Genomic DNA, 19,252 nt, shown 5'->3' with positions numbered 1-19,252 from the left:
GAGGAGAGACAGGGTGTGAGAGTGAGGAGAGACACGGGGCACATGGCTGTGATGAGGGGGCACAAAGGAGAACGCAGGTGCCATGATGCTCACCTTGCCCTGGGCCACCAGCTCTCTCTGGGCAGCTGATGCAGCTTTCACGAGGGCACTGGTAGCTGCTGCAATGGACTTTGCCGCCTCTAAGATCTGCTCCTCGAAGTTCAAGCTCTCATCTGCCTGCTGTAAGGAGAGACGGTTCCAGGTGAGTGCTTTGCTGTCTGTTATACATATAATACAGAACCACAGTTCTGACAACGCTGCCGATAATGCAGTGGAGATGAGCTAGCGCAGGGTCCACTATTTCAGTCTCGGCTTAGTTATGGGCTGTAACAGGGGGGTCTTACTTTATTTTGGGGCTGGATGAAAATGGTTACACAGAGTAGACCATTAAAAGGTAAAATAGTCCTATTAGATCTGTACTCCGCTGGACGAGTCTAGACTGAATAATTGGAATGGTTGCTGACTTGTTCATCTGTTAACATGATGTCAGCCCAGGGGCATTGGCCTGGTCGACTGTGATTGGTTTGCCAGCAGTTTTAATCAGGTGCTGACTCTTGGGCCTGTGTGTGTTGTTCTGTTCTGGCTGAGTCTCCCACAGGATTCCGTGTCTTGCCTGGTTCCTGGTTCTAGCTGTTTGCAAGCTGCCTAGGAAGGATTGATGATTTCTTCATCTGCTAAGTATCCTGGATACATTTTATTACATATTAATGCTAGCACATGTAGGCCCGGCTAACATACTACTTTGGATAGTCCATGTGTTTTGAAATGTCTTATCCTGCAGTTTTATGTATATCTAAAAAAATTAGAAGCGGTGGTCTTACCTTGGGTTTGGCACAGGGGTAACTAATAAAGCGGCTGACAATAGAGGTGGTGGTCTTACCTTGGGTTTGGCACAGGGGGTAACTAATAAAGCAGCTGACAATAGAGGTGGTGGTCTTACCTTGGGTTTGGCACAGCGGGTAACTAATAAAGCGGCTGACAATAGAGGTGGTGGTCTTACCTTGGGTTTGGCACAGCAGTAACTAATAAAGCGGTTGACAATAGAGGTGGTGGTCTTACCTTGGGTGTGGCACAGGGGTAACTAATAAAGCGGCTGACAATAGAGGTGGTGGTCTTACCTTGGGTTTGGCACAGGGGTAACTAATAAAGCGGCTGACAATAGAGGTGGTGGTCTTACCTTGGGTTTGGCACAGGGGTAACTAATAAAGCGGCTGACAATAGAGGTGGTGGTCTTACCTTGGGTTTGGCACAGGGGGTAACTAATAAAGCAGCTGACAATAGAGGTGGTGGTCTTACCTTGGGTTTGGCACAGGGGGTAACTAATAAAGCAGCTGACAATAGAGGTGGTGGTCTTACCTTGGGTTTGGCACAGGGGGTAACTAATAAAGCAGCTGACAATAGAAGTGGTGGTCTTACCTTGGGTTTGGCACAGGGGTAACTAATAAAGCGGCTGACAATAGAGGTGGTGGTCTTACCTTGGGTTTGGCACAGGGGGTAACTAATAAAGCAGCTGACAATAGAGGTGGTGGTCTTACCTTGGGTTTGGCACAGGGGGTAACTAATAAAGCAGCTGACAATAGAGGTGGTGGTCTTACCTTGGGTTTGGCACAGGGATAACTAATAAAGCGGCTGACAATAGAGGTGGTGGTCTTACCTTGGGTTTGGCACAGGAGTAACTAATAAAGTGGCTGACAATAGAGGTGGTGGTCTTACCTTGGGTTTGGCACAGGGGTAACTAATAAAGCGGGTGACAACAGAGGTGGTGGTCTTACCTTGGGTTTGGCACAGAGGTAACTAATAAAGCAGCTGGCAATAGAGGTGGTGGTCTTACCTTGGGTTTGGCACAGAGGTAACTAATAAAGCGGCTGACAACAGAGGTGGTGGTCTTACCTTGGGTTTGGCGCGGGGTTTCAGCTGCTCTAGTTTTTTGGCTGCTGCCTCTATAGCTGCTGCTGCTCCCAACAACTCATTCTCTGCAATAACTGTGGGGTCTTCAGGGTCCACCCATTCTGTACCTGGGTGTAATGAGGGGTCACAGATAAAACAAATTAGAGGATCATTTCCTGTTCCATGGAGATCCTGTCGCAGACCTATAGGAGTAGATGGAGAATCTACAGACCTCTTGTCAGGTTGCACGTTACATGCCTGTCCCTCTCTACAATTGGAATACACAAGGCTGGTCATTGCGGGTACCCGGGAGCAGGCGCCGGGATAAAATGCTACTATAAGCATGACGCCCACCGGCAGTATCACTGTGAACACAGCAATCCATCATAGCTCCAGTTGTACTGCCAGGGGGTATAATGCTGTCATTAGTACACTTGGCGATATCCCAGCAACAACCTTCCGAGGTCCACGTACTGCTTGTCAACATTCCAATTGTCAACAAGCAAACTACATCCATTACAGTCTGAACAGGTTTAGCGGAACGTCAGACAGAACAAGGCGCATGCTGTAATGATCGGGATGGGGACAGTGCTCACAGTACAGACATTCCAGGTTATAAGAGAGGGATCTAATAATTGCTTTGCCCTTTGTACCCCGGTATTAGAGACCTACATCGGGAAAGCTTCCTTCCTAAAACAAGAGATGTGGTAAGAACTTACCTTTGTTATCTCTGTTTCTACGAAGTCCATAGGGTCCACAGGGTTGACCTTGGGGTATAGGTTGGGAACCAAATCCGGGCACCACGCAGTTAAAGCTTTAAGCTCCCAGGATGCACTTGGGTCCACTCTCCCTATAACCCCACCCCCAAGCCAGAGGCACCTCAGTTTGTAAGTAGCCAAAGGCCGGAGGAGGAGAGAAAAAGAGAGAGAGAAACTGGAGCACTCAATAACCATACTCACAGAAATGGGAGACGGAAAACCGGTGACCAGCCACACAGCCCATATGAAGCCAGGTGCGTCAGGGCGGGCGCCCTGTGGACCCTATGGACTTCGTAGAAACAGAGATAACAAAGGTAAGTTCTTACCATATCTCTTGTTTACTACTTCAGGGTCCATAGGGGGTCCACACGGTTGACATTGGGATTGTCCCAAAGCAGTTCAACCAAGGGTGGGGACGCTCCTGTGCTGAGAGGAGAATACCCAGAGAGGGATGCAGGGAGGACTTTTTCCCCGTTGATTAAATGCCTGCACCCTGAAGAAGCCACGGTCATCCTGACCTGGCTATAAAGTACCCCGGCGATCCTGCTAAGAGCAGGAGGCCGTCCAGGTACAGGAGCATTGGGATATACTGAACAGGAGAACTGTCAGAAATCCAAAACGCTGATAAACCCCAGTGGGGCTGAGGACAGTCCCAACAGGCAGAGCCCGAAAAATTATAAGTGTTGCTGTGATACAGCAAACCTCAGTCCATGCTGAGGAAAGGTCTCTGTAAGTGCCCGTAAGCACGCGTCATGTATATCCAGTGATACCATAAAGGCCCCAGGTTCCAAACATAGTATGATGGAGCATAGGGATTGTCTCCTGAGCCCAGGTAGCTTTAGGAACTGGTTCAGGGAACTGAAACAGAGAATAGGCCAAAGAGGACCATTCAGCCTCCGCACCAGAAAGAAAGCAGAACAACCAGTCCCTCACTGAGAAAGTGGGGATGGCCTAATTAGCTCAGCTTACAGCAACAACTGTATAGCTTTCTGGATTTGTAAGGCCCTGTTCGGGTCTGAATAAGGGCCCACGTACCATCACAAGGAAAGAGGCAGCCTGAGCAAAGAGAGGGCGTACCCTCCTACCCACGGCAACTTGACACTAGTACCAGGCGAACTGAAAAAATCGCCATCTTCCAGCGGTAGGCCTGTCTCGTCAGGCTGAAGATATAGCCGTGCTCAGAAGCAGGATCGGCTGGCAGTCCAGGCCTGCTCGGTACTGGATATGTTGGCCCTCGTAGAGGCCGATAGTCTATGAAGAAACAGACCTTTAGGCTGACGCAGAGGACAAAAAGACTTAACAGACCTAGTCTGAGGCCTTGTAGAGGGCATAGCTGAAGGCGGTAAACTTGTCGTTAGTAATACTGCCAATGTTACTACAATCCTGTCAAGGTCAGGACCAAACAATATCCACCCTATAGATGGTACCTGCACCTCTGCATTCCCAGAGCGCAGCCATAGGGTATTACGGAGGATACAGTCGCAGCCGGAACTCTGCAAGTTAGGAGACTGGTATCCAATATAGGCATGTCCACCTATGACAACTGCATATATTACGTGAGCGACCAAATACATTTGAACCCCAGACGTGTTGGAGGGGGAAAAACATTATAAATGCATCAACCCAATATGCAATAGTATTAACCAACCATGCTATAGCCATGGTAGGATGGGTAACAACCCCTGAAAGCGAGTATACTGATTTCAGGCAGAGTTACCACCTACGGATCCGAAGAATCCGACCATGCAGGAATGGGAGGCGTAGTAACGTCTGTAATGAGACGAATAACACGCCCATCCACCCCAGGAGGGGCTCGTGATGACCCTCAGGGAATTTGGGACAGGAGGCCAAACACTATTGTAATACCTCATATCTGGCAACAGCCAGAGTCCCGCTATGCGATCCACCCGCTAGTCAGCAACAGGGAACCAGAAGGCACGTAATACTGAGGGTGTATGATACAGGTGCAGGTCAACATTCACTCTAACCAGAATGGACCTGCTACCAGCCCAAAGCAGGGATAATAATACTTGAGATAGGCTTCCCCCCGTGTAAGAGGGAAAGAGCCCCGAACAGTACCCAGTTCACGGCAGAGCCAACTGGGAAGTAACCACAGGGCGTCAACCACGCCAATTAGCGTTTCGTAGAAAACGACACCACCCAGGGTGGCTGTGGTAATCCCTGCAAAGGGGAATGACAGACTATTGTGGCAACAGGGGGAATTCATATACTGCGAAAACCCCCTGCAGGGAGCGGTAGTCTGTGTCACAGGGGAAGAGTGCAAGAAACTGCGAGATACCCTGAGATGAAAAGGGCAGTATGGTGAAGTAACCCCAAGTGAGGTACAACAATGGGGCCCGCCCGGCGATCCGCAATTGAGAGGATCCCGAGAAAACAAACCACCCAAGGGGGTCGTGAAAGGGGCCGGCACCAGATGACGCCACACACAGAACCCTTTAAGAGTTAAATCCTCCGCACTAACACCTGCAGCACATGGCTTGCAGGATAGTAAAAATGGGTGCAGTATAACGCTCTATCTCCTGGTCAAACATATCTGACCAAGCCTTGTGATCAAGGAGCGCTATACTGGTCCTGACTGATGCTAAAATTAGCCGCAGGGACCCATTTTCAGCGTATGCAACACACAGTTCCACCCAAAATAAGGCAACATGCAGCACGCAACAGTATGTGACAAACTTCACAAATATTAACGAGTATATACATGTGAGGTCTCAGAACCACCCTAAGTACAGCTGTATTAGGGCAGATAAGGAAAAGGGATAGATATATACTGACAGGTGAGATAATAAAGTACAGACAGTCAGCACTAGCATAAGTCACATACCATGCAGATAAATACATATATACATAAACATGTCATATCATATACTGCACTATTACACTGCATGCAACTTACCCAGATTCAGTGTCTGGGAAGGCTACAGCGCTGTGTACACTGACCTGATGGTGAGGTACGCAGGGGGACTGGACCAACTGCCCTCTCCAGAGATTTCTGCTGCACCACAAAGAAATGGCCGCTGTAGACCTCAGAAGAAGCGTGGCCCGCGGAGGAAGCAGCTCAGCGACGCCAGACTATACAGACTATGCTGAGCTGAGGAGCCGCTGTAACAGGGAAGGCTGCCTCCCCTGGCCGGCTATTGACCCCCGGGACGCCGGCTCCCTGCGCCGATCGCTAAGTCCCTGGTGGTCTAGTGGACACACGGGGTATGGGGGGCCAGCCGCCACTGCCGGCGCCTCCGGTCTGACCCCAGAAACCGGAGGGCACAGGACTGCATATTAAATACGCGGATCACCGCAAGCGGTGATCCGCGACATTACCTGCTCCCCGTGGATCCGGCAGCAGTCCTGGGCGCCCGCAGAGTCCGGCTAGTACAGACTCTGGGGTCCCGCTGAGATCCCCAGATCTGTACTGGCGTCTCAGCGCCAGCGGGGTGACGGAGCGGCAGCTTAGACGTCCTATGGACAGTCCGACGCTGCCGCTCTGAAGAGTCCAAAGTAAAAATAAAAACTTTGTCCTTAGAAAAAAATAAAGCTATGGGGCTGCTAATCGGCCCCCCACTGCACTAAACTGTGACCCGACTCCGGCCGGGCACCAACTTAAACTGAGCTGCCTCTGGCTTGGTGGTGGGGTTATAGGGAGAGTGGACCCAAGTGCATCCTGGGAGCTTAAAGCTTTAACTGCGTGGTGCCCGGATTTGGTTCCCAACCTATACCCCAAGGTCAACCCTGTGGACCCCCTATGGACCCTGAAGTAGAAATCAGAGACTCCGACCCTGGAATCCGCCATCTACCGCTCAGCAGAGGAAATGCAGATAATGACGCCATCAAAGCAAACAAAGCCGATAATCCCACAATACCCAGTAAGTATAAGGGTCTACACTCAGGGCTTCTGGCCAAAACCCAGCTAGAGCTATTACCCCATGTTCCTCCCTGCATTACTCTGTGTCACATGGTCTACATTGGAGGGTTCCCGGAAAATGGGATTATTGTACTTGTGTTCTGAGTCCTATGGGGATAGTGTATATGCTGGGGTGTAGAGTGCAGTGACAGGAGCTTGGGAAAGTTATACCTACCCCCCTATAACCCCCATTGGTTGCCTTAAAGTTCAGCATTTTACTTATAAAGCGGCAAAAGCACAAAACCAAGAGTAAACAAAGGGAAATGGGGCATAAACAGGATTTTGGTACTTTCTCTTATTCCATAGGGGACACTGGAGGCTTCATGACAGTGGGGTATAGACATGTGCTAAGTGGGAGCTGGCACTTTAAATTTAAAAAATGTGATTAGCTCCTTCCCCTCTATACCCCCCCTCCAAACTCAGTCTTAGGAAACTGTGCCCGAGGGGAGCTGGAAAAGCAGAAACAAACGGAAGAGGAGGTGGTGAAACTATTACACATCATAAACACAACATGGAAGTGTAGAAAGATTGTAAAACCTTAAACAGATCTAACAGATAACATACAACCATGGCAGAAAGGAACAGCGCAGGGTGGGCGTCCAGTGTCCCCTATGGAATCGGAGGAAGGGATGTACTCGGTAAGTACCAAAATCCTGTTTTTCTACTTCATCCACTAGGGGACACTGGAGGCTACATGACAGTGGGGACGTCCCAGAGCTCCCATCACAGACGGGAGAGCGCTGAGAACCCTGAAAAAACAGCACAGCCATACTGCGCTGCAGAGGCCACAAACGTGTCGAATTAGTAAAAACGGATAAAAGTATGCCAGTCAGACCAAATGGCCGCCCAGCAAAGCAACTCCATAGAAACCCCGCGAGCAGCCGCCCACGAGGAACCTACTGAACGAGTGGAATGAGCTGTAATAGAAAAAGGAGGCTCCTTGGAGGAGGCCAGATATGCCTGTCTGATGGTCAGACGAATCCAGCGGGCAAGCGTCTGTTTGGAAGCTGGCCAAGCAGGACGAGCAGAGTCATATAAAACAAAACAGAGCGTCTGTTTTACATACAGCTGCAGTCCTTTTCACATAAATCCGAAGAACTCCAACAACAGAACCGGTACCACAATAGGTTGGTTGATATAGAAAGCCGAAACCACTTTGGGAAGAAATTCCATTCTCATACGGAGTTCCGCCCTATCCGAATGAAATACCAAGTAAGGAGGACTACAGGATAAAGCCCCAAGCTCCGACACCCGTCTGGTATTTAAATTCTACAGTCTCCAAAGGTTCGAACAGAGAAGAATGTAAGAAGGAAAAGACCAGATCCAAATGCCATGGAGGTACAAAGGGCGGTTGTGAACGTATAACCCCTTGCAGAAAGGTCTGAAACGCCGGAATCAGGGCTAGCTTCTTCTGGAAAAATATCGACAGAGTGAAACCTGAGCCTTCAGGGAACCCAGACGTAGTCCGGCCGAGAAGACTGCTTGCAGAAAAAGCAGGAGTCTGGCTAGTTGAAAATCTGAAGTAGGCGACCCCCGCCGTTCACACCATGAAACATATGCCTTCAAAATACGGTGGTAATGCTTTGAAGTACCTTCTTTACGGGCACGAAGCATAGTAGGGATTACCCTGGATGGGTTCCCTTTCCTACGTAGGCTGGCCCTTTCAACAGCCACGCCGTCAAAAACAGCCGCTTTATGTCTGGATAGACTAACGGACCTTGTATTAACAGATAGTCTCTCAGGGGGAGGAGCCACGGATCATCGATCAGCAGAAGACGCAGATTGGAATACCAAGCTCTGCGAGGCCAATCTGGAGCCACTAGGAGAACCTTGCACCTCTCCCATTTGATGCGTTGTAGAATCCGAGGGAGAAGGGAAATAGGTGGGAACAGATTGACAAATTGGAACCTCCAAGGTGTTGACAGTGCATCCACTGCCACGGGGTCTGTCGTCCGAGAGCAGTACCGAGGTAGTTGATGATTTTGTCTGGACGCCATGAGGTCGACTCGTGGAAGACCCCCACCGTTGGACAAGTTGTTGAAACACCTGAGGATGGAGCGCCCATTCTCCTGGGTGTACGTCCGGTCGGCTGAGATAATCTGCCCCCAATTGTCGACGTCTGGTATGAAGATTGCTGAAATTGTAACTGCGAACTTTTCTGCACAGCTCAGGATGCGGCTTACCTCTTTCATTACCACCCGACTTCGGGTGCCGCCCTGTCGATTTATGTACGGCGTTGTCCGACTGGACTCTGACTGCTCGGCCCCAGGTGATGTGCTAGCTGAAGAGCGTAGAACACTGGGCTGATCAAGACCCGCTCGCGAGCGCTGAGCGCTCGCAAGCGGGTCGATGTTGGCCCAGTGCGCATGCGCGAGACCCGGATAGCGACGGGCAAACCATCGCTCCGGGTCTCGTACCAAAGGGGGCATGCTGTTGACGTTGAGTGACAGCACGCCCCCTTTGGTGGGCGTGCTGGGGGCGTGGCTGCCCAGACGGAGGCGTGATGTCAGTGGGAGTGCTTTCGGCTCTGTTTGAGCCGAAAGCACTCTAGGGCTTGCGGCAACGAGACCCTACCACAAGGGTCTCGTCGCAGGCCCGATGGTTACGACGGTCTTGACCATCGCGACCATCTTCCTGGCCACTCGCTATAGCTGTGGGTGGTCACCCACAGCTATACGAGCGGCCAGGAGGCGCTCTAAAAATCAAGAAGGACGACCCTGATTCAGAACGAGCGCTCTGTCAGAGCGTCCGGCTCTGAATCAGGGCCACTGCCCGTAATACCAAGATATTTATCGGCAGACTCGCTTTGTCACAACCCTGGCTAGTTTTTACCTTTGCTTTGAGACTTACCTCTGCCAGCTGCTCCATGGATCTGTGTTTGTAATTCTCCTGGGAGATCTGCTCTGGCTGAATCATGCTGGCTGTGACATCTCTGTGTGTCCAGACTGCTCTCCTTCCCACACTGATTAATCACCTGGACTCTCCTCTGTCTGTGAGCATTGCTAGTCTTAATTGGAATCGCAGATGTGGTCCTGATTCTCAAGGGCTGCAGAGATGATTACTCCCTCTGCATGTTGTGCATTCCACCACTCAGAATACTACTGCCAGACCACCTGTCCGTATCATCTATTGCTGCCAGACCCAGGATATATATATATCCTCCCCTGATAGCATTTTGAGCCTGAACATCTCGTTACGTTCCATGGTGTACAGCTTATGCTATAGCTGTACCTCTGAGTACAAGTGTATCCCAGGCTCCTGCTGGTTCCTAGACCAGTTATATCTGAAAACCTGCTGTGTCCAGCAATCCTGCTACCGCCAACTCCATTCGGCTTCCCAAGCCACAACCAGTAGCTTCCATGCTACCATCTATCATCTACGGCTCCCAAGCCGCAACCAGTAGCTTCCACGCTACCATCTATCAACTACGACTCCCAAGCCTCAACAAGTAGTTTCCATGCTACCATCTATCATCTACGCCTCCCAAGCCGCAACCAGTAGCTTCCACGCTTCCATCAACTACGGCTCCAAAGCCGCAACAAGTAGTTTCCACGCTACCATCATCTACGGCTCCCAAGCCGCAACCAGTAGCTTCCACGCTACCATCAACTACGGCTCCCAAGCCGCAACCAGTAGCTTCCTCGCTACCACCAACCATCTACGGCTCCCTAGCCGCACCAAGTACCTCCTGTGCGAGTATCGCTCACCTCACGGCTCCCTAGCCACTCCAAGTACCTTCCGAGCTACCATCAGTCCCCTTACGGCTACCCAGCCGCACCGAGTAGCTCCCGTGCTACCACCGTTCACCTCACAGCTCACTAGCCGCACCAAGTAGCTCCCGAGCTACCACCGCTCACCTTACGACTCCCTAGCCGCACCAAGTAGCTCCCATGCTACTATCGCTCACCTCACGGCTCCGTAGCTGCTCCAAGTGGCTTCCGAGCTACCACCAGTCTCCTTACAGCTACCCAGCCGCACCTAGTAGCTCCCGTGCTACCACCGCTCACCTTACGACTCCCTAGCCACTCCGCGTAGCTCCCGTGCTACCATCAGTCTCTACACGGCTTCCAAGCCGCGCCAAGTAGCTTCCGTGCTACCATCCATCTGCAAGCCCATCTACTGGTATCCCGTCCAGCTCAGTAAGCCTTCCTGCCGGTCCTAGTCCAGTTCCTCCAAGTCCCTTCTGGTCCCACTCCAACGTTTCAAGTTTCCAGTTCCAGTCATTCATCATCAAAGGCAGTTCTCACTGCTATCCAATTCTTATGTTAAAAGAGCTATTCACGTTACCCATGGTTTCAGTCAAGTCGGTCTCCGCTGAATCCAGTTCAACACCAGTGTCAGGTAAATCACAAACACCAATTGTGACACGCTTCTTGCGAGGTCCAGATGTCCTGGAAGTGGTGTTCCTGAGTCACAGCCCCCCATCCTCTCAGGCTCGCGTCTGTGGTGAGGAGAGACCAATCCCACTCTCCGAGTCTCTTGCCCTCCAATAGGTGTGCTGAGCTCAGCCACCAGAGGAGGGAAATCCGAGTTCTGGGACATAATCTCACGTGTTGGTGAAGAAAAAGATGGGATCCTGACCGCTGGGAGAGGAGGTCGTGTTGATACGGTCTGGAGTGAAAACGTCCGTAAGGAATCGCCTCGAATGACGCCACCATCTTTCCCAGAAGTCGAATGCGGACATGCACCGATACCTGACGATGTCGAAGAACCGTCCTCATCATCTCCTTAATGGAGGCTGCTTTTACCTGAGGAAGGAAAACCCGCTGACAGTGTGTCCAGGATCATTGCCAGAAACTGGAGTCTCTGCGTTGGTTGCAGATGAGACTTGGGGAAATTCAAGATCCACCCGTGACTTACAAGGAGCTTGTGAGTCACAGCGATGTTCAGCAATAATTGTTCTCTGGAGTGAGCCTTCAGCAGGAGATCGTCCAGGTAAGGGATAATCATGATACCCTGTTTCCGAAGGAGACCCATCATCACTGCCATGACCTGTGTGAATACCCTGGAACTGGAAATGCGTGTTCCGAATGGCGAACCTCAAACGGTTGGTGAGGTGGTCAGATGGGGATGTGAAGGTAGGCGTCCTTGATATCTAGAGATACCGTGAATTCAGCTTCCTCCAGTCCTGCAATAACCGACTGCAGGGACTCCATCTTGAACTTGAATATCCTCAAGTAGGGATTGAGATCCTTCAAGTTCAGAATGGGACTGACTGAGCCATCTGGCTTCGACACTACAAACAAACTGGAGTAGAAACCCTGCCCAGTCTGAAACTTGGGAACGTGGACCAAAACCCTGGCAGATAGAAGTTTGTCTACCGCCTTCTGTAATACGACACTCCTATCGTAGGAAACTGGACGCCCAGTGGGGAAAACCGAGGGCGATGCTGTAACCGAAAATTGAGCTTGTATCTGTGGGTGATGAGGTCTCTCTCCCCATTCGAGAAGCCTCCAGCTCAGCAGAGAGATGTGACATAACAGATGCAAACTGAGTCGACCAAGCTGGCGGATCAGACATCCCTGAAGCTTGTTGTTCAGGATCACAATTGTCACACAATAGGGAGTTAGATGATTGCCCGTGTAAACTTCTCAGCCCACTTTGTGCAGGTAAATGACTTCTGAGACGCCTTAGAGCCCCTTCCAGCCATGGTACATACAGACCCCACACAAACAACAGTGAAGTGTAGTGGGAAAGGTACAGGTAGAGATTGAGATATAGAGAGGCAGGAGAGGAGGGCTTAGATAAGGAGGCAGGAGAGGAGGGCTTAGATAAGGAGGCAGGAGAGGAGGGCTTAGATAAGGAGGCAGGAGAGACGGGCTTAGATAAGGAGGCAGGAGCGGAGGGGCTTAGATAAGGAGGCAGGAGCGGAGGGGCTTAGATAAGGAGGCAGGAGCGGAGGGGCTTAGATAAGGAGGCAGGAGCGGAGGGGCTTAGATAAGGAGGCAGGAGCGGAGGGGCTTAGATAAGGAGGCAGGAGCGGAGGGGCTTAGATAAGGAGGCAGGAGAGGAGGGGCTTAGATAAGGAGGCAGGAGAGGAGGGGCTTAGATAAGGAGGCAGGAGAGGAGGGGCTTAGATAAGGAGGCAGGAGAGACGGGCTTAGATAAGGAGGCAGGAGAGACGGGCTTAGATAAGGAGGCAGGAGAGACGGGCTTAGATAAGGAGGCAGGAGAGACAGGCTTAGATAAGGAGGCAGGAGAGACAGGCTTAGATAAGGAGGCAGGAGAGGAGGGGCTTAGATAAGGAGGCAGGAGAGGAGGGGCTTAGATAAGGAGGCAGGAGAGGAGGGCTTAGATAAGGAGGCAGGAGAGGAGGGCTTAGATAAGGAGGCAGGAGAGACGGGCTTAGATAAGGAGGCAGGAGAGACGGGCTTAGATAAGGAGGCAGGAGAGGAGGGCTTAGATAAGGAGGCAGGAGAGGAGGGCTTAGATAAGGAGGCAGGAGAGACGGGCTTAGATAAGGAGGCAGGAGAGGAGGGGCTTAGATAAGGAGGCAGGAGAGGAGGGGCTTAGATAAGGAGGCAGGAGAGGAGGGCTTAGATAAGGAGGCAGGAGAGGAGGGCTTAGATAAGGAGGCAGGAGAGACGGGCTTAGATAAGGAGGCAGGAGAGGAGGGCTAAGATAAGGAGGCAGGAGAGGAGGGCTAAGATAAGGAGGCAGGAGAGGAGGGCTTAGATAAGGAGGCAGGAGAGACGGGCTTAGATAAGGAGGCAGGAGAGACGGGCTTAGATAAGGAGGCAGGAGAGACGGGCTTAGATAAGGAGGCAGGAGAGACGGGCTTAGATAAGGAGGCAGGAGAGACGGGCTTAGATAAGGAGGCAGGAGAGACGGGCTTAGATAAGGAGGCAGGAGAGACGGGCTTAGATAAGGAGGCAGGAGAGACGGGCTTAGATAAGGAGGCAGGAGAGACGGGCTTAGATAAGGAGGCATTAGAGGAGGGCTTAGATAAGGAGGCAGGAGAGGAGGGCTTAGATAAGGAGGCAGGAGAGGAGGGCTTAGATAAGGAGGCAGGAGAGGAGGGCTTAGATAAGGAGGCAGGAGAGACGGGCTTAGATGAGGAGGCAGGAGAGGAGGGCTTAGATAAAGAGGCAGGAGAGGAGGGCTTAGATAAGGAGGCAGAAGAGGAGGGCTAAGATAAGGAGGCAGGAGAGGAGGGCTTAGATAAGGAGGCAGGAGAGGAGGGCTTAGATAAGGAGGCAGGAGAGGAGGGCTTAGATAAGGAGGCAGGAGAGGAGGGCTTAGATAAGGAGGCAGGAGAGACGGGCTTAGATGAGGAGGCAGGAGAGGAGGGCTTAGATAAGGAGGCAGGAGAGGAGGACTTAGATGAGGAGTATCACACTTGTAGCGCTGTAATAGTGCTCCTAGCAGTGCTATAAAACGCCAGGTATTTATCACAACAACCACAGAAGTGAAAGTAGTTACCTGCTGCCATAAGTGCTCTCCTGACCAGCCTAAACCCCACTGTTACCTTACAGGTTTAGGTCAGGCCTTCAGTCTCATGCAGCAGCTTCTTCTTATTGCAGCAACCAGTGTCCTCCGTGTATTGGCCACCAGCACGCTTCAGAGAAGTGTTGAGGCTGCTGGGAGGAAGGAGCAGGACTCCGGAGCTAGGTTCCGCCCCCCGCTATGGCGCTTAACCTGAACTGAAGAGCGCTTTGTGAGGGAGACCTCACACAGAGAATGTCGCTGCTTGGCTGCCCTGCTACTAATAACACACCGCCATTAATGAACCTGGCTACCCTGCTAGTCGGGTAATACTCGCCAAACTGCCTCCGCTGCCGGTGGCGGTTTTTCTAGTGGAGGACCTCAATGCACGCTGCTCGCATGCAGAATCCTCTATGTAGAGACAGTGTCTCTGTAGTCGGGGACCCCAGGTGAACTGCGAGCGGGTCCCCCCGGCAGCCAACGTTGCAGACAGGCAGCGAAAAAAATGAAAGACATAACCCTTAGGAGAAGTGTATAACACTACCAGCTCCCCTTGGGTACAAACTAACACTGAGCTTGGGGTATAGAGGGGGAGGAGCTAGTCACTTTTTAAATTTTAAAGTGCCGGCACCCACTTAGCACGGTCTATACCCCACTGTCACGAAGCCTCCAGTGTCCCCTAGTGGATGAAGGAGAAATAACCATCATAAGAAAGAGAACTGTGAAAGGAAAGATAAGAATGCCCAAACGCAGGGCACAGGGCATAGAGGGCACCCAGTGTCCCCATGCATAAGTGCCCCATTCTATCATACATCCTTTTGGGGGCACTGGACATGCCGGGGATGTCTCAAATCTGTGCCTAAGGGAGGACAAGCAGAGAAGCTGCAGAGCGCATAACCTCATGCACAGAAATCGCATCTCTGGGTGTAACCGGATTCATTCTATAGAATTGTGCCAGCAGAGTTCTAACCCAGCTCAGAAGGTAATGACCCATCCGGTACGGGATTGTAAGCCTGGAGAAATAACGAAAATCCACCTGACAATAGTCTCCCTTCATTGTGGACAACGTAAAGGAACAAAAGGTCCTACAGACACGTCCTCAATGCCCTAATAAGATCCAGAGCGCGAAGAGGTTCTTCTTCCCCAATATAATGTATAAATACTGCACATAATCAGCATGGTGCCCCGGCAGAGAATCACACCCCGTAATACAGGCCTGGCATGGGGAGACAATGATGGCCCAGTCTCTGCCATAGTAACAGGTGATGTCTGAGAACCAGAGGGGGAGATAAGGAAAGAGACATCTCTATGGAAGCTCTAGCCAGGAGACATACGAGAGCAGACTCCCTGAAGTGCTGAGAGTGGGCATACTAATCTTACAGTCTCAGTCTGTGTCCTAGACCTTCTCTGTGGCCATTACTGACACCTCGTGCCTGAAGGAATGAGTATGATCTGCACCTTTCATTGCCTCGGCAGCCTGGATGAGCTCGGTCACTGAGCCGGCCACTTGCTTCGAGTACCCGGCCAACTGCTGTTTTTGCTCAGGACCCGGTTTCTGAAGAATCTGCGGACATTGGAGAAAGAGCGGTGGAGTGAGGAGACAAAATGTCTGCGGGAGGAGTAAAGGGAAAGTACAGAAAGACTGTTGGACTCACCACTAGTACGTGGTCTAGTAGCTGTAGGTATCCCGTGGCGCACTCCTTGCCAAATCTCATTGCACGCATACGAACATCGGGATTTACCTCAGGGTGATAAGCAGCCTCCTGCACAGGAGATATAAGGAATATTACACGATGGTCCCCCCACGCTGATATTTACACATCACACACATAATGCCAGATCACCGCACCTTGCATGAACGCAGCATGTCTGCTATAGCGCGGCGGCTCAAATTGGCTGTAGCGATTACATCTTCCTGCCGACATGAGTTTCCAGCAGCGACAGCCTTGGCTGTTGCCATGGTGATGCCTTTTGTCATGCGAATAAAATCTTCTGGGGTAGATGTCTTTGGTGGCGGCTCAGAAGAAGAGAAAACCTGGGAAATAGACAATATATAATATACAAAGTAATATGAGGTCAGAGAGGAACAGAGGTGATATATGAGGTAATAGAGGGACATGAGAGGACAGAGGTGATATATGAGGTAATAGAGGAACATGAGAGGACAGAGGTGATATATGAGGTAATAGAGGAACATGAGAGGACAGAGGTGATATATGAGGTAAGAGAGAGACATATGAGGGCAGAGGTGATATATGAGGTAATAGAGGAACATGAGAGGACAGAGGTGATATATGAGGTAATAGAGGGACATGAGAGGACAGAGGTGATATATGAGGTAATAGAGGGACATGAGAGGACAGAGGTGATATATGAGGTAAGAGAGGGACATGAGAGGACAGAGGTGATATATGAGGTAATAGAGAGACATGAGAGGACAGAGGTGATATATGAGGTAAGAGAGGGACATGAGAGGACAGAGGTGATATATGCGGTAATAGAGGGACATGAGAGGACAGAGGTGATATATGAGGTAATAGAGGGACATGAGAGGACAGAGGTGATATATGAGGTAAGAGAGAGACATGAGAGGGCAGAGGTGATATATGAGGTAAGAGAGGGACATGAGAGGACAGAGGTGATATATGAGGTAAGAGAGGGACATGAGAGGACAGAGGTGATATATGAGGTAATAGAGGGACATGTGAGGACAGAGGTGATATATGAGGTAAGAGAGGGACATGAGAGGACAGAGGTGATATATGAGGTAAGAGAGGGACATGAGAGGACAGAGGTGATATATGAGGTAATAGAGGGACATGAGAGGACAGAGGTGATATATGAGGTAATAGAGAGACATGAGAGGACAGAGGTGATATATGAGGTAATAGAGGGACATGAGAGGACAGAGGTGATATATGAGGTAATAGAGGGACATGAGAGGACAGAGGTGATATATGAGGTAAGAGAGGGACATGAGAGGACAGAGGTGATATATGAGGTAATGGAGGGACATGAGAGGACAGAGGTGATATATGAGGTAAGAGAGGGACATGAGAGGACAGAGGTGATATATGAGGTAATAGAGGGACATGAGAGGACAGAGGTGATATATGAGGTAAGAGAGGGACATGAGAGGACAGAGGTGATATATGAGGTAAGAGAGGGACATGAGAGGACAGAGGTGATATATGAGGTAAGAGAGGGACATGAGAGGACAGAGGTGATATATGAGGTAAGAGAGGGACATGAGAGGACAGAGGTGATATATGAGGTAAGAGAGGGACATGAGAGGACAGAGGTGATATATGAGGTAAGAGAGGAACATGAGAGGACAGAGGTGATATATGAGGTAAGAGAGGGACATGAGAGGACAGAGGTGATATATGCGGTAATAGAGGGACATGAGAGGACAGAGGTGATATATGAGGTAAGAGAGGGACATGAGAGGACAGAGGTGATATATGAGGTAAGAGAGGGACATGAGAGGACAGAGGTGATATATGAGGTAAGAGAGGGACATGAGAGGACAGAGGTGATATATGAGGTAAGAGAGAGACATGAGAGGGCAGAGGTGATATATGAGGTAAGAGAGGGACATGAGAGGACAGAGGTGATATATGAGGTAAGAGAGGGACATGAGAGGACAGAGGTGATATATGAGGTAAGAGAGGAACATGAGAGGACAGAGGTGATATATGAGGTAAGAGAGGGACATGAGAGGACAGAGGTGATATATGAGGTAAGAGAGGAACATGAGAGGACAGAGGTGATATATGAGGTAAGAGAGGGACATGAGAGGACAGAGGTGATATATGAGGTAAGAGAGGAACATGAGAGGACAGAGGTGATATATGAGGTAAGAGAGAGACATGAGAGGACAGAGGTGATATATGAGGTAAGAGAGGAACATGAGAGGACAGAGGTGATATATGAGGTAAGAGAGGGACATGAGAGGACAGAGGTGATATATGAGGTAAGAGAGAGACATGAGAGGGCAGAGGTGATATATGAGGTAAGAGAGGGACATGAGAGGACAGAGGTGATATATAAGGTAAGAGAGGGACATGAGAGGGCAGAGGTGATATATGAGGTAATAGAGGAACATGAGAGGACAGAGGTGATATATAAGGTAAGAGAGAGACATATGAGGGCAGAGGTGATATATGAGGTAATAGAGGAACATGAGAGGACAGAGGTGATATATGAGGTAAGAGAGAGACATATGAGGGCAGAGGTGATATATGAGGTAATAGAGGAACATGAGAGGACAGAGGTGATATATGAGGTAAGAGAGGGACATGAGAGGACAGAGGTGATATATGAGGTAAGAGAGAGACATGAGAGGGCAGAGGTGATATATGAGGTAAGAGAGAGACATGAGAGGACAGAGCTGAAATATGAGGTAATGGAGGGACATGAGAGGACAGAGGTGATATATGAGGTAAGAGAGGGACATGAGAGGACAGAGCTGAAATATGAGGTAATAGAGGGACATGAGAGGACAGAGGTGATATATGAGGTAAGAGAGGGACATGAGAGGACAGAGGTGATATATGAGGTAATAGAGGAACATGAGAGGACAGAGGTGATATATGAGGTAAGAGAGGGACATGAGAGGACAGAGGTGATATATGAGGTAAGAGAGGAACATGAGAGGACAGAGGTGAAATATGAGGTAAGAGAGGGACATGAGAGGACAGAGGTGATATATAAGGTAAGAGAGGGACATGAGAGGACAGAGGTGATATATAAGGTAAGAGAGGGACATGAGAGGACAGAGGTGATATATGAGGTAAGAGAGGAACATGAGAGGACAGAGGTGATATATGAGGTAAGAGAGAGACATGAGAGGACAGAGGTGATATATGAGGTAAGAGAGAGACATGAGAGGGCAGAGGTGATATATGAGGTAAGAGAGGGACATGAGAGGACAGAGGTGATATATGAGGTAAGAGAGAGACATGAGAGGGCAGAGGTGAAATATGAGGTAAGAGAGGGACATGAGAGGACAGAGGTGATATATAAGGTAAGAGAGGGACATGAGAGGACAGAGGTGATATATGAGGTAATAGAGGAACATGAGAGGACAGAGGTGATATATGAGGTAAGAGAGAGACATATGAGGGCAGAGGTGATATATGAGGTAATAGAGGAACATGAGAGGACAGAGGTGATATATGAGGTAAGAGAGAGACATATGAGGGCAGAGGTGATATATGAG

The 19,252-nt window shown here is 50.1% G+C and overlaps 1 protein-coding gene across 2 annotated transcripts in view; it reads right to left on the bottom strand.

Moving 5' to 3' along the window:
* LOC148454288 (talin-1) overlaps nucleotides 1-19,252 on the bottom strand; it is a 185,895-nt gene that overhangs the window by 25,288 nt on the left and 141,355 nt on the right. For both annotated transcript variants that reach the window (XM_088461090.1, XM_088461091.1), the window contains 5 exons: nucleotides 15,878-16,063; nucleotides 15,684-15,791; nucleotides 15,487-15,592; nucleotides 1,930-2,054; nucleotides 94-219 (listed from right to left, as the gene is read on the bottom strand). In XM_088461090.1, the coding sequence (XP_088317216.1) occupies nucleotides 94-219; nucleotides 1,930-2,054; nucleotides 15,487-15,592; nucleotides 15,684-15,791; nucleotides 15,878-16,063 (651 nt within the window). The remainder of the gene's footprint in view (nucleotides 1-93; nucleotides 220-1,929; nucleotides 2,055-15,486; nucleotides 15,593-15,683; nucleotides 15,792-15,877; nucleotides 16,064-19,252) is intronic.

The sequence above is a fragment of the Taudactylus pleione genome, unplaced genomic scaffold (genome assembly GCF_031769625.1).
Source record: "Taudactylus pleione unplaced genomic scaffold, aTauple2 ptg001015l, whole genome shotgun sequence".
NCBI lineage: Eukaryota > Metazoa > Chordata > Amphibia > Anura > Myobatrachidae > Taudactylus > Taudactylus pleione.
The sequence above is the reverse complement of the archived record's forward strand: the minus strand, read 5'-3'. Positions and strand labels throughout refer to the sequence as shown.